The sequence below is a fragment of the Ruditapes philippinarum genome, unplaced genomic scaffold (genome assembly GCF_026571515.1).
Source record: "Ruditapes philippinarum isolate M1 unplaced genomic scaffold, ASM2657151v2 ctg985_1_1_1_1, whole genome shotgun sequence".
NCBI lineage: Eukaryota > Metazoa > Mollusca > Bivalvia > Venerida > Veneridae > Ruditapes > Ruditapes philippinarum.
Window position 1 is genome coordinate 273,854 of NW_026857416.1, and position 14,753 is coordinate 288,606.

The 14,753-nt window shown below is 33.0% G+C and overlaps 1 protein-coding gene across 2 annotated transcripts in view; it reads right to left on the reverse strand.

Moving 5' to 3' along the window:
- Positions 1–1,296: 1,296 nt before the first annotated feature.
- The window catches only part of LOC132749666 (E3 ubiquitin-protein ligase TRIM37-like), a 41,152-nt gene continuing 27,695 nt past the window's right edge, over positions 1,297–14,753 (reverse strand). For both annotated transcript variants that reach the window (XM_060739524.1, XM_060739525.1), the window contains 11 exons: positions 14,177–14,325; positions 12,694–12,785; positions 12,156–12,284; positions 11,062–11,162; positions 10,626–10,805; positions 9,840–10,031; positions 8,925–9,056; positions 5,953–6,183; positions 5,405–5,518; positions 4,357–4,558; positions 1,297–2,953 (listed from right to left, as the gene is read on the reverse strand). In XM_060739524.1, coding sequence (XP_060595507.1) covers positions 2,923–2,953; positions 4,357–4,558; positions 5,405–5,518; positions 5,953–6,183; positions 8,925–9,056; positions 9,840–10,031; positions 10,626–10,805; positions 11,062–11,162; positions 12,156–12,284; positions 12,694–12,785; positions 14,177–14,325 — 1,553 coding nt within the window. In that variant the 3' untranslated portion in view covers positions 1,297–2,922. The remainder of the gene's footprint in view (positions 2,954–4,356; positions 4,559–5,404; positions 5,519–5,952; positions 6,184–8,924; positions 9,057–9,839; positions 10,032–10,625; positions 10,806–11,061; positions 11,163–12,155; positions 12,285–12,693; positions 12,786–14,176; positions 14,326–14,753) is intronic.

Below are 14,753 nucleotides of genomic sequence, written 5' to 3' on the forward strand. Positions count from 1 at the left end.
TATGAAAAATAACAAAGGGAAATAACTATAAAATGAAGGGTAGAGTTATCATTCTTGTACATATCAGTCCTGCTCCACAAGATCTACCGTATGTACCTACAAAGTTTATTATTGATATATCAAATATTTTAGTTGTGCTGTGGAGAAAAAAAGGGCAGTAACTCAATCCACAGAAAGTAAGTATGAAAAGAAAAAAGGCCATAACTCCAAATCATCCTTGTACACTGTACTCATACTTAATGAGATCTATCCACTTATGAAGTTTCAAATTGATATCTCAAGTAGTGCTCTGGACAAAAATTAGAAGCCCTACACTAAACTCAGGTGTAGCCAGCATTCTAGATGTAGAGTCCTTGGCCAAACATGTTTTTTATAACAGGTTATGCGGGATTTCATAAACATTATTTTGACAAAGTTTATCTTAATTATCAAAACGGATAAATAATGATCAAACAGTGTCACATAATTTTACCAAAAGCTGAATAGACACTAATCATGAGAAAAAATTAAAACAATACAATAAAAGCAGCTAATAGAATGGCCTGTTCTATGCTCGTCTCGTTTCATATGGTAAAATAAATAATAATAAAATAAATGCTATATACGACAGTATATAGGAAATGTTCAGAAATTGTCAAATTTAGGCTTTCTCATTGATGATAAAGTGGGAAAGACTACATGGTTTTAAAAATTACATGGAAAATGAGCAATTTGATACAGCATTGAATATCACAAGACTGCTGCTGAGGAATTGTATTCTAGTGGTTCTTGTTTCATTGTTATTTACCACTTCAACACAGAGTACTGCCAAGGATATTCACCTCTTTCACGTGAGAAAGCTATACAGCTAGCTTGATGAATGTTGGTTCTCGTAAATGCCTGAAAAAACTAGGAGAGGTGCTTGCCTCTTGTGTTTTCCTACAACAGCAAGTTTGATTTCATCATATCCCTAAATTCCTAAATTTAACAATAGCGCAAAAGTTTTGGGACAGTAATCTTTTGACAAATGAATCTATGGGGCCAACTGACGCAGCTGTGACTTTTAAACTGACTGTAAAAAATCAGTAATAGCATAACTTAGTGGTTAAGGTGTCTGCCTCTCAACCAAGCAATCGTAGGTTTGAGTCCTAACGGATATATTTCCTTGTGACACTAGCATCTTGGTTTCATTTTTGAAGCAGACTCAAGAGTGATTCATTAAGCTTTCATCACAAGCTAAAATCAATAAGTTTTAATTAATAAGCAGTGTTGATTTCAAAATTGCCTGATGGAACGCAAAAATAATAAACAAATAAATACATTTTAAACCAAAATCTTTTATTTAGAGCATTTAAATAATAATTCATATAATGATGTCTCATATATTCATTTTTCTTGTCACATTTGTAGATTTTTATATAGAAAAAACAAAGTTTCTTCAACTGTGTATTTTACAGTATAAAGTGATAAGAAAGCTCTTCTATTAAATATCATTCCTATCACAAACACTTTGTCTTATATCACAAGTACTTACATGCATACACATACACTACATTTATAACACATCGATGAAGAATTCAAAATGAACTTCTCACATGAAGAGAAAAAGTTTTTGGCGCACTAATTTTTGAGGAGAATAATTTGGAGTGAAATTTCATAAATTGTGTTTTCCTATGCTTTTTTTCTCAAATCAGTTAATATCACAACATGATATGATTCTGAAACCAATTCCAATGTCATATTATCCTTGATTATACAAATGTACTTAAGGGGAGATAAATTAACCATTTTTTAGGTTAAAAATATCTATTATATAAATAGGCAAAGATATTATAAGCATAACAAAGAACTTGTGTATTATATATTCTCCCCAGATCCCAGAAATTACAGAATGAACTAATGTGTGAGAATGACAAAATATGTACATGTATATCACAGGTGAAACATTAGCACAACATATATAAACTTATAATACAAAACATGAAAATCAACAAATCAAAATGAGGAAAATGTTATATATTACTTCAAATTTATAAACAAATATTGTAAAAATAATCTGAAACAAAGGATTTGCTTACAGTAGAGTAATTGTGTCAAACGAAGCTAACTTAATATACTGCAATCATACACAAGTACAAGCTTATCACATTTAGACATACACTTTTCTTTAATAACAGGTAGTATAATTGTTTATACTGTAAAATTTCAGCATAAGAAATAAATAAACTCTAAAATAATACCTGTATTCTGACGTGATTGGACATGCCTTTATGACATGTTCATAACAAATAAATGGACACAATGAATTTGAGCAGCGTCATTACAAAACCAACATAGTGCGTTTGCGACCAGCATGGATCCAGACCAGCCTGCGCATCGGCACAGTCTGATCAGGATCCATGCTGTTCGATACCAACTCTATTACAAGTAGAGAAACTAATAGCGAACAGCATGGATCATGATCAGACTGTGCGGATGCGCAGGCTGGTCTGAATCCATGCTGGTCGCAAACGCACTATATTGTTTTTGTTGAGACGCGGCTCAAATGAATTTAGTTATAGACACAAGCGTAGTAAATTAACTAAGATGTCACATTAATGCCACACTGAATGACTGAATCACAACACAAATTTTATATATGGCCGGTGTCTAGGTAACTATCAAAATACTCGTTACTATGGCAGTTTTCATTAACAACAACTCACATATTAACAAAACTGAAAGCTATAAGTTTTTGTAAAAACAAAATACTGTCTCTGTAACTGCTTTATTTCTGTAACAGCATGATAGTTTTCATCACATCCTAACAACATTATGAAATCTACCAGAATTCAGGATCTGGGGTGTTTTTTGGCAAACTAATCATTCCCAGAAACTTCAAAGTTTGTATTGTCAGAAAACTTTCTTTGTTGTTGATATAGCAACAGTTACCATGGCAACATTTCACACTACAGATGTGTCATCATCATCATCCCTACAAAAATAAGAACAAGTGGTCACCATCATTTGTAATTGTTAAGGCACTAACTTTGGAAATATGCGTAGAAAATAATTAAATTGTCAAACAATATCTATAGATATTAAACAAAATAAATTAGTTTGTATTGGTTGATGTATATATTAAATAATAGAAAGAGCACCGAAATTAAATAATAGAAAGAGCACCGAAACACGAGGCTATCTGATTTGCATGAGGGGGCATATCCCCCGAGTATAAATCAGATTGTCAAGTGTTTTGGTGCTCTTTCTCTTTTTGTATCGTAGTCAAACATAAAAACATGTTCCCTGTTGTCACAATATGAAACCCCAGAAAAAAGTAACCAATGAACGAGCATTTGAATATGATATTTTTGCCGCTTTCCCTTTCTCTGCCGTCACAATAAGTAAACCCCTGCAAAAATGAACCAATCAACAGGCATTATCTGGAGTGCGGGTAACTGATACCTGCACTCCAGTTACAGCACTGTGCATGTATATGTATACGATTTAACTTTGGCACTTTTTCAACAGAAAGGTCCCCAAACTATGATACAAATATATTTCAAGTTACTGTAACAAAAATTAGTAAGTAGTGCTTGATGGTTTCTATTTTATCTTAAATATCAAACAACAATCTTTGGGCAGGAGATATTTTGAAGAAGAAAAAATTGTTGGCCTGAAATAAGCTTATACTAGGCTGTTTACATTGCCAAGATTTGGTTTATCCACTTAACGGTTGTTACTGTACAGTCCTTACTGGAAGATTCTGCCATTAAGGTATATGGTCACTAACAAATGACAAGAAGAATACAGGTGACTGATGAATGCATAGAAAACATTGCCAAATTATAAAGAAAAGTACAAAAATCTATATATAGATTCAGTGAGCTTGGATCTTAGAGGTCAGTAAAAAATGCCTTAATACCTAACATTACACTAAACAGATATTATTAGTTATAAATATTTCTGACAGGTTATATGGTCCTATATACACGGTTGTTTTTAAATATAACCCAAGCCGCTAGGTGAGGGTTATATGGCAAACAACCGTTTACATATGGCCATATAACCTGTCAGAAATATTTATAACAAATTTATAATACAGCAAGCATCATTCTTAGAGGAATAAAGCGAGATTTCTTTATAAATCGACTGTAGCCGTGTATATAAAACTATATAAACATCATGATTATCCAATGAAATGCGACGTTATAAAAGTGCAGTATTATGATAATCAATATCCATGGAGGTAAAAAATAGCAAATACCTTTTGAATCATGGCTACTGCTATAAGCAGTAACACAATGTTATTGTAATTAAATAACATTCATTACCCACACCGAGGTTCTTTCAGTTTAATTGTTATAAAAGTTAGGGAAAATCCTTCATTAAATTTACCTAGAGTTACCCGCCCCTGTCTGAGTAAATTCTACCAGAGGGCCTCCTGAACTACTACTTTCATCATCTGTCCCTTTAGGAGTTGCTTCCCTTGAGCTCTCGCCACTTGAGGGCTCTTCTGTTTTCTCTTTCTTTGTTTTACTATTTTCTCTATCTTTCCACGACTTTGGTTGCTCACCCTTTTTCGTCTTTGACTTGCTGCCTGTTTTGATAAATTTAAAATGTGACTTCAATATGAAAGTAACACCTACAATAAACATGTCTTCTCATCATCAACCTATCCATAGACAAGTTATATTATTCAAAATGATGATTATTTACATTTCAATACATTATTAGTTATAATGATTTTAAATAGGTTAAATAGCCCATAATTTATAAATAACACAATTATTCCAAATTTTGAAGTGAAAATTCCGAGAAAACGGAGCTTACCAAAATGGTCAACCAGAGCAAAAAAATGCAAGTTGAAAAAGGGGTATACCTTTGCAAAATTTAATTAAAGCATAATCTGACCTTATGAAATGGTGCTCTTTTATGATGATATACATGAATATCAAGTTAGAAGTGAAAAGCTTTTTTTGTTTCTGAGAAAATGGACCTTAACAAAACACTTAACCAACACCAATGCCAAAAAAGATGGTCATGACATAAGCTCTGCTTTTTGTGTGTGCAAAAGTGGAGCTAAAAATGATGTAAAAGGAGAGCTGTAATGGTTCTTGGGAACTGAACTTCTCCTCCAAAAGATTTATCCACTTGTTAAGTTTTAAGTTGATACCTCCAATAATTTTTGAGTAGTGCCTTAGACAAAATATTATATTAAGTTTGAAAATTTAGGAAAGGTAATTAAGAAACAGTAGAGGAAGCATTCATGAGATTTCACACGCAGATTAGCAAACTGACCCACAGTCTGACTCCAGTTTTACCCCCTTAAAACTCTGTTTACGGGGCTTTAATAATCTTCATAAAGTCTCTCATTATCAGCAGGAAAGCTTTACTGGTTTGTGCATTTCTAAATTTTTAGATCTATTTGATCCCTGTACTCTACCTGATGTGAGGTCACGATCTTCCTCAAGTGTAAAATCAGGTAGTGCCTCACCTGAGAGGTCAAGTTCAGAAAGTGGTCCCTCATCCAGTAATAGATCATTGTTACTATGTTTGTCTGAAATATCAAAAACATACGGCCTGTTATCCAATTATCAATAAACTAACATGTTATTCAGTTCATTAAATGCTGAACTTAAATCATACTTGACCAATTTCAAAGGTAACCATTCACTGTTCAGTTTTGTACAGATTATGCCCTTTTTTGACATTTCTGCCTTAGTTATAACTGGATTTTCCAAATTTCTAGGTTAATTTCACCAGTGTTATAGTGATTCCATGTAATTTCATTCCCTTTCCACTCATCAACTGCCAATAGAGCTGTGACATTTAGTGATTTACCTAATTCTTTTTACCTTTAATATATCTGTAAAGCCCCAATTCAATATTTTCAAATTACAATAGATTGTTAGCAACTGAAGTGTTTGAGAACTGAACTGAAGAAAAGATCTCTTTGGATGTATTACAAAAAAATAAAGTAGATATACAGACCTTTCCCTGTTTTCTCAGATTTCTCATCATCAGTAGAAAAGCTTGATGGTATGTGTATTTCTATATGTTGAGGTCTACCTGACCCCTGTGCCCCGCCTGGTGTGGCGTCATGGTCAGATAATGGTCCCTCCTCAAGTGTAAGGTCAGTTAGTGCTCCACCCGAGAGGTCAAGGTCGGAAAGTGGTCCCTCCTCTAGTGACAGGTCAGTGTTATGCAGGCAAAAATGTTTGTCTGAAGTACAAATTACATGTTATAATTATTACAAAATTTACAAAAAAATTACATGTAAATAAATTAGCTTGGCTTCATGGTTTTAAGTGGCACACTGCAGATAAGTAAAATAAATTATCATAAAATTAAACTTTGTTAAATCTAACTAGACCTATCACTGAAGGTGATTAATACCCCCACCAGCAACTTTGACTTTTGAAAAATAAGTTGTCTGAAGAAAAATTTGAAATAAACCTATAGTAAATAAAGTACCATCAGCACTGTGTACAAAGAATTATTTCAATTTATTGCAATCCCAAATAGGATCTTGATATAACTTATAAGCTTGCTATACACCAAGTTTGATAACAATATCTCATTTCTAACCCTAGTAATTGTCTGGAAACCATTTTTCTATTTTTAGTAACTGTGACCTTGAACCCAGGGAGTCCAAATGCAATACCAAGCGCGGTCTTCATGTAAGCTTGCTAAACACCAAGTTTGATTACAATATCTCATTCCTAACATTAGTTATTGTCCGGAAACCATTTTTCTATTCTAAGTAACGGTGACCTTGACCTTGGCCCCAGGGGGTCCAGATGCAATACCAACCGGGGTCTTCATATAAGCTTGCTATACACCAAGTTTGATTACAATATCTCATTCCTAACTTTAGTTATTGTCCGGAAACCATTTTTCTATTTTTAGTAATGGTGACCTTGACCTTGGCCCCAGGGGGTCCAGATGCAATACCAACTGGGGTTTTCATATAAGCTTGCTATATACCAAGTTTGATTACAATATCTCATTCCTAACTTTAGTTATTGTCCGGAAACCATTTTTCTATTTTTAGTAACGGTGACCTTGACCTTGGCCCCAGGGGGTCCAGATGCAATACCAACAGGGGTCTTCATATAAGCTTGCTGTACACCAAGTTTGATTACAATATCTCATTCCTAACTTTAGTTATTGTCCGGAAACCATATTTCTATTTTTTAGTAACGGTGACCTTGACCTTGGCCCCAGGGGGTCCAGATGCAATACCAACCAGGGTCTTCATATAAGCTTGCTATACACCAAGTTTGATTACAATATCTCATTCCTCATATTAGTTATTGTCCGGAAACCATTTTTCTATTTTTAGTAACAGTGACCTTGACCTTGGCCCCAGGGGGTCCAAATGCAATACCAACCGGGGTTTCCACATAAGGTTGCTATATACCAAGTTTGATTACAATACCTCACTCCAAACTCTAGTTATCGTCTGGAAACCATGATGTGGACCGACCGACGGACGGACGGACCGACCAACCGACCGACAAGCTGACTCCTATATACCCCCCCTAAACTTCGTTTGTGGGGGTATAATAATTTTAATTGTAGAAAAATTCAAAATCATGACATTATTTACCACTTCTACCCAGGAAATAAAAGAGTAAGGGAAATTTATTTTATCATTTTAAGTAACAGTTTGTATCTTTGGCTAGGATTATTACATTATCTGTACACTTGATATTTTACTCATTAAGTTTTTATAAAAATTCAAACAAATCTTCAGATCTGCAGCTTTAATAATACTGTTAAATAATTATTATTTGTGTAACAGGAATTTTCGTGGTTTTCGTGGGTTGGTATTAATTGTCAGTTTGCACTTATTGTCAGTTTAACTGACTTTTAAAAAAAAATCTTTGATACAAATGTCTTAAGTATAGTACACAAAACAATAAAAAAAAAAGTTCTGATCACTAAAACAAGATGAATTATACATTCTTTTGTTACATTTTTACAGGTATTGAAATGATCCAATTTAAATGAATTTTAATCTTTATTTAAGCGACTGCTATTCTGTAAACATCAAAGAAGACACCCGACTTTTTTCAAGATGCACGCATAACTGAACTGAGCCATTTACTTGTATTAAATTATATGCATGTAAATTTAACACAATCAGTGTGACGTTGCGTGTAGTTACTGTCAAATATGGTAAGACTCATTCAGGGAGTAAACTTTTTAAACTCTCTGGTTAAAAAGTGTCAGGTGTTGTATAAATTATGTGATGTTTACATCTGCGAATATAAAATATGCAGTGTGTCCAATGGAGCTGCATATCATGTCAAATAAATGTGTTAATTGAAGTAAATTATCGGCAGTAACCGTGCTATCTTTGTGTTACATTCAGAGGGAAGGTGTGATACTAAAGATCTGTACATGAAGTGAGTAAAAAAATAGCGGGTGAGTAAGATTAATTTCCATTAGGTTATTTATTTATTCATTTTTTTTACATGAAAATAGAAATGCACGAATTCAAGAACCCACAAAAATGCCAGTTAGATAAAACCACAAAATTTCATGCCCATGAATATAAGTGAATTCCCAGTTGCACACATACAAAATGTTACTTTTGTCAATAATTTACAATATGTTTGTGTGTTTGTTAGTTTGTTTTTGTACACAGATTTCAACACATTATGTATAGATTTCATATACATGTATATCTTCACTGTCAGTCCACCTAACCAGCTTTGCTGGATAACTAACAAGTGCTTACCATTTTCTATAATTCCAAATGATTTCTGAATCATTGGTGAAAGACAAATGACCATTAGACTCAACAATAAACAAAATTATAGTTTTGTCATAGATCTACTACTCATACATTTAACAAACATTACCTGTTTTATAATAGTAAACAAAAACTTCTTCATAGACAGTTTTAAGAACACACTAGGCCAGCTCTAGTAATATGTTAAACATGAACTTACGTAAACCAGCAAGACTACCCATGGAATGAGCTCTATGGGGTGATTTACTGCCATCTTTTGTTCTATGTGGCTTATAACTAGAACTATCTTTAGACTTGGACTTTGGGCTGTGATTTCCAGTAGATTTCTTTTCTGTCAAACATAAATAAAACAAATGTTTGTTTTTTTTGTTGATATACAGTGAGCATCAATCATTTTTGCAGTCAACTACAGATCAGTACAGTAAAAGTGTATAAACCTACAAAAATAACTGTAAGATTTAAATGAAATAAATATGTAAATAAATTGCCTTAAAAGCAAATGGCACATGCACAAAATCATTGCTAAATGGATAAAACCCTACTTTAGATAGTACAATAATATTTTGTTCTGGAAATCATTTCATTCTATTTACATACAATATCCATTAACAGAGACATTCTATCAACTCTTTCAAGAAGAATTGGTCATAAGATTATTGAACCAATAAAATTTTACTGTTTTACATAAATTTGATGAAAATATTTCATAAGATATAGCTTTATACCCTTTAAAAATTGCAATCAAGATGAAAACAGAAAAACTTTTCACAAATTAAGACAATCTTGACATTTTGATAGCCAAGAGGTTTGCTTTCTAATTTTTTTTCCTATTCAATTACATTTTTAAATTTTGATAAATACCTTATGTACTTAATGGTGTATTTCACAGGAAACAAGGAAAGTCAAATTTTAAAGGAATGAGCAAGATTTAGGCATCTTAAATAAAGCAATGTTTCAAATTAATTATGTTAAGACTCACTTCATTTTCAAGGATAAAAAATACGTTTGAGTCTTGTTACAAATCAATATTCCAACATTTAATATAAACACAATGTAAAGCCACAATGTAAGACCATATCTGATTATTACAATAATTATACTACTAATACGCTACCATTTTTCTCAATATTTGCTCTAGCTCGTGCCTCTATTTCACTAGATACAGCAGCATTTGCTGCAGCTAGTGTGTTAAATGTTGTTGTAGCGAGCTCGTTAAACCGTGCCTGAATATGTTCTAACGTGTCTGCCTCCGATAAACGGTTAAATCTGGCCTGTAAATCATGTAACGTTTCTGCAGATGCTGAACCTACAAATATAAATGTTCGTCACTTTAAACATATAGGTGCCTCAGTGGCCGAGGGGTTAGAGTCGACGACTTCTAATCCAGTTACCTCTCTGGCATGGGTTCGATCCCCGGGAGATGCTTTGGTAGTTTAACATGGAGGAAGGTAGTCCAGTACTGGTGTAACTCTCCAGGAACGATGGTTAGGAAACTACCCACCTATATGACTGAAATACTGTTGGGAAAAGGCGTAAAATGAAACAAACAAACATATAGGTCAATTGTTATGACAACTTGAAGATTTTTGAGTTCCCTCCTAGAATAAATCAGTAATATTATTAAGTAAAGTATCAGGCAACAAATTGTTAGCCCAGTTAAGCTCACACCAATTAACTGCTGGTTGAGACTCTTGACATCTTAACCACTCAACAATTCAGCATATGTGAACAACATTAACAATACATTTTGTATACATACTAAATATAAAATTTTTTCTTCAAATATAACATTTGATATTAAACAAATACATTGTCTTCACAAAAATGTTTAAGAAACAACTGACTTTAAAATCTGATGAAGTGTTACATTAGAAACACTGTAAAAAATATAGAAATCTACCATGGAGTTTACTAGACTTTTTTGGAACATCAGTATCAGTAGATCTGCTTGGTTTATCTGATTTTGGCGAGAGCAGACTTGCGGCCGTCTCTGATACTGAAGCTGTGCCGGTTGTTGTTGTTGATGTGGATCCTGGAGGTCGGGGAACATAAAATCCTAGATCCATGTTCAACAGCAAATCTGTAATATATATCCTCAAGTCTGTGGTTAAAACATTACATACAATATTACACATTTGTTTTTAATAAAGTAATAGTACTTTAAATATTTTAATTATTTGACAAAATGAGACAGAATAAAAATAACAAGTATAAATTAATTTCTACAGAACAACCTTGATAGATAAATAAATTTTTAACAACTCTGTTAAGTCTAATCATCAGAGTAAGGAAACTGGCATTCCTGTATTCTGTATAAATTATAGTAGCTACAATACCTGCACTAGATGGCGTTGTATGGCGGGTAGGTCGTGACCTACGGGGCCACTGACTCTCAGAATCTTGTAGAAATTGTAAAAGCATTGTTTCATCATCACTCCTGCAAAAATATTTCTAAATCATTGTCCTGTACTATATAAAACAAATCAATAACTATAACCTTTCTTATATGACATAAAATTACAAATTTTATCCTGAAAAATATATTTTATCAGAACTAAGATGGCAGTTTCCCTTACAAAAACATTTTGCCAAAAAAAACTAAGAGTTGAACAATTTTTTTTTATATTTTGGTTTGGTTTTATGTTGCACCAACACAGTATAAGTCATATGTCCATTTTACTTGGTGGAGGAAGTCTTCAGGTGTTCTTCTGAGCATTAGTTCAGGCAGACACAGGCAACTGAATGAAACCGCTGATGTTCCATAATCTAGTTCTATATCCTCCTCAAATGAAAGAATCTAAAGACCCTGTAGGAATTCAACCCACTGCGGTGAGGGGCAGGTAGTTTGAAGTCAACCACTTGGTCATGACACCCCAAGCTGACCATAAAATAGTGTGTTAACAGCAATACTTGACAGTGTAAATTTTATGATGCCATCCATTCACCACAGGGAGATGATTTATCAAACATTTGGCATGTTCAGAACTGTTCAATATTTACAGCCACAGAATGGTATTTCGAGGTCCCTAGTTTGAGTCACTGTCAGGCTGCACATTTTTCTCACCCTGTGACATTTGGTACCCAACATTGGGCCTTGACTGAATATAGCTAAGAGGTTCATTTACATAGCTATGTAACCCTGAGAAATTTAGGGACGAATTTCTATATAATATTGCGAGGGAGTGTCACAGTTCAGAACTGTTCACTATTTAAGGGAGAACATGTGTAAGAGGTCAGATTGCTCAGTCGGTAGAGCCGGAAAACGGTATTCTGAGGGTCTGAGGGTTTGAGTCTCAGTCAGGATGCACATTTTTCTCAGCCTGTGACGAAAGATTTCGTATTTGTATCAAACAAAAGAAATCTTTCAACAACTCTTTCTAAATTCAAAAGTAATTCTTATGAAAGGCAAGTTCAAAAATACAAATCAAACCTTGTTGACTTGTTTTCGAGTATATTCATGGCACTAGACACTGGTATATTTGACAAGGTGGTCTCTCTATCCAGGTTATTACTCTCCTGAGTTTCTCTAATAGAGTTCTCAACATCATTGTCCAGACACCTGTATTATAACATATATTGATAAATCCTGAGGAATTTTTATTTTTCATTTTATGTATACTGAAAGTTCTTTATTTTTTCCGTTTTGTATACAGAAAATTCTTTATAGTTCAGTTTTGTATCCTAAAAATTCTTTATTTTTCAGTTTTGTATACTGAAAGTTCTTTATTTTTCCGTTTTGTATCCAGAAAATTCTTTATACTTCAGTTTTGTATCCTGAAAATTCTTTATTTTTCAGTTTTGATAAGAGTTTTATTAAGAAAGAATGTGGTTTTTAAGATTCTGAGTCGTTTTGATGTGAACAGAATTAACCACTCATTGTGGTCAATTCCAGCACATCAAAACGCCAAACCGGTGTTAAATATCCGATAAACACCTATCAGACAGAAATTATTTTTTGAATAACTTACATATTCTCCTCATCAACATCATTTTCTTCTGTAATTGAGTAACTTTCTAATTCATCTTGACTAACAGACAGCGACTCTCCCTGACTCAAATCCTGAAAACAGCCCATATACCAGTAAGTGTTGAAACATATATGCATTTATCCATCAATCTGTCACATAAGGTCAGTATAGCAAACTGCTATTTAAATGACATTATGATCATTTTTACATTGTCAAGTTGAGCTGAACGGACTATATATTTTAAAAGATTGACAGTTAAAAAGGTAATTGACCAATAGTTGATATTGGAAAATGTTTATGATAAAATATTAAAATATTCTTTTTATATACTGATCATTAAATTCTGGTAGATATTTCAGAAATTCCCTTGGGCCACGTGAGTTATTTATCGATTTTGCCAATTAAATTATCAAATTGAAAGGAACTATGACAAAATAAAAACTTATTTTGATTTTCACCTGTTCATTCACTACATACCCGTAAATGGGCATCATTTCAAAGTAAATTTGTCTTATTCATAAATAAATATAAATGCTATTGTGCAAGAGTTTTTATAGAAGTTCTCCTCTCAGATGTAGTTTCATTACATAATAGTTTTTTTTTTGTTGTAGTTGTTTTTTTACTTCAGAAAACAAAAAAATAGTAGTTGACAATCAATGTGTAATTTCAAAATTGTGTTTTGAAAAGCGGCTCAGGTTATATTGCAAACAACCGTTTATAGACAGTCACATAACCTGCCAGGAATATTTATAACAAATTTATAATACAACAAACTTCCTTCTTTAAACAAAAAACGTTTTTCATAAATCAACAGCAGTTGTGTATATAGAACTATATAAACGTCACTATCATCAAATGAAATGCAACATTACAAAACATGCAGTATTATAATAAACCAAACTCCTCACAGCGGTTACGTCACACTTTGCTACTTTAACCACTGCCACCACTGAAATCACATGATGATAGATGTATCATGTGACAAAAACATGGCGGCCAGTTTCAGAACGCCAAATGATCCCATATCCAACTGGCAGATTTATAATAACATCCTTTCCAGATAAAATATGTTCAAAACACTCAATTTGTTTACACTTAAAATCAAATGCCGGATCAAAATCTTTTGCGCAATCGTTCAATATGTCTAACTTCTGTCATTGTTTACCATACATACAGTGTCACAGTGAAAATATCTTTCGTTATGTTTACAAAATAATTTTTATATGTATATTTTTTTACTTTCTTGTACATTAAGCAAAACTATTTAATGAAAGAAAACTAAAATGATATCAAGTATTCTATTTTAAAATTAAAAGTGAAAAAAATATATCCGGCTATATTCGACCAAATTTACTTGTGGTGGCAGTGGTTACTGTACTGATCAGGGGAAGTAACCGCTGCGAGGAGTTTGATAATAAACGTCAAGATTATCCAATGAAATGCGACGTTTCAAACATGCAGTAAAATATAATAGAATGTATACCTCACTAGCATCACTGTCATTATCACTCTCTCCACCAGAACGTTCTATCTCTATCTCACATCCACCACTACCTACAGGCTGGTCACCATGGCAATATTTACTGTATAAACTATCTACTACACCATCATCTACCAGTGATATAGGTGAATCTGAAATAATAGCATCATTTAATATGTTTGATTTGGTTTTAACAGTTACACTTATCAGATATCAGATTTAAAGCACTGGTAATATTTTTACCAGTAAAACCAATTTCCCCTTTCTCAATGATGACAAAAAAATGATTTACTCAATCTGTTAACATAAATCAATGTAAAGTACAAATTAACTTAGACATTAATCTGCTATATCTGAAAAAAACATGTTCCAAGGGTCAAGGGTGATACTGTTAATACAACCGATTTTAACAGCATTTTAACCGATGGTTTGGATAGCTAATCGGTTAATAATGAAAACCCTGCTAGAGGATAAATTTAATACTGTATAGACCAAAAACACCTATCCTTTGGGTGTTTCTTGAAACAATATGCTGATACTTCATACAGGTTTTATTTAATTTCAGTACTTTGTTATCACG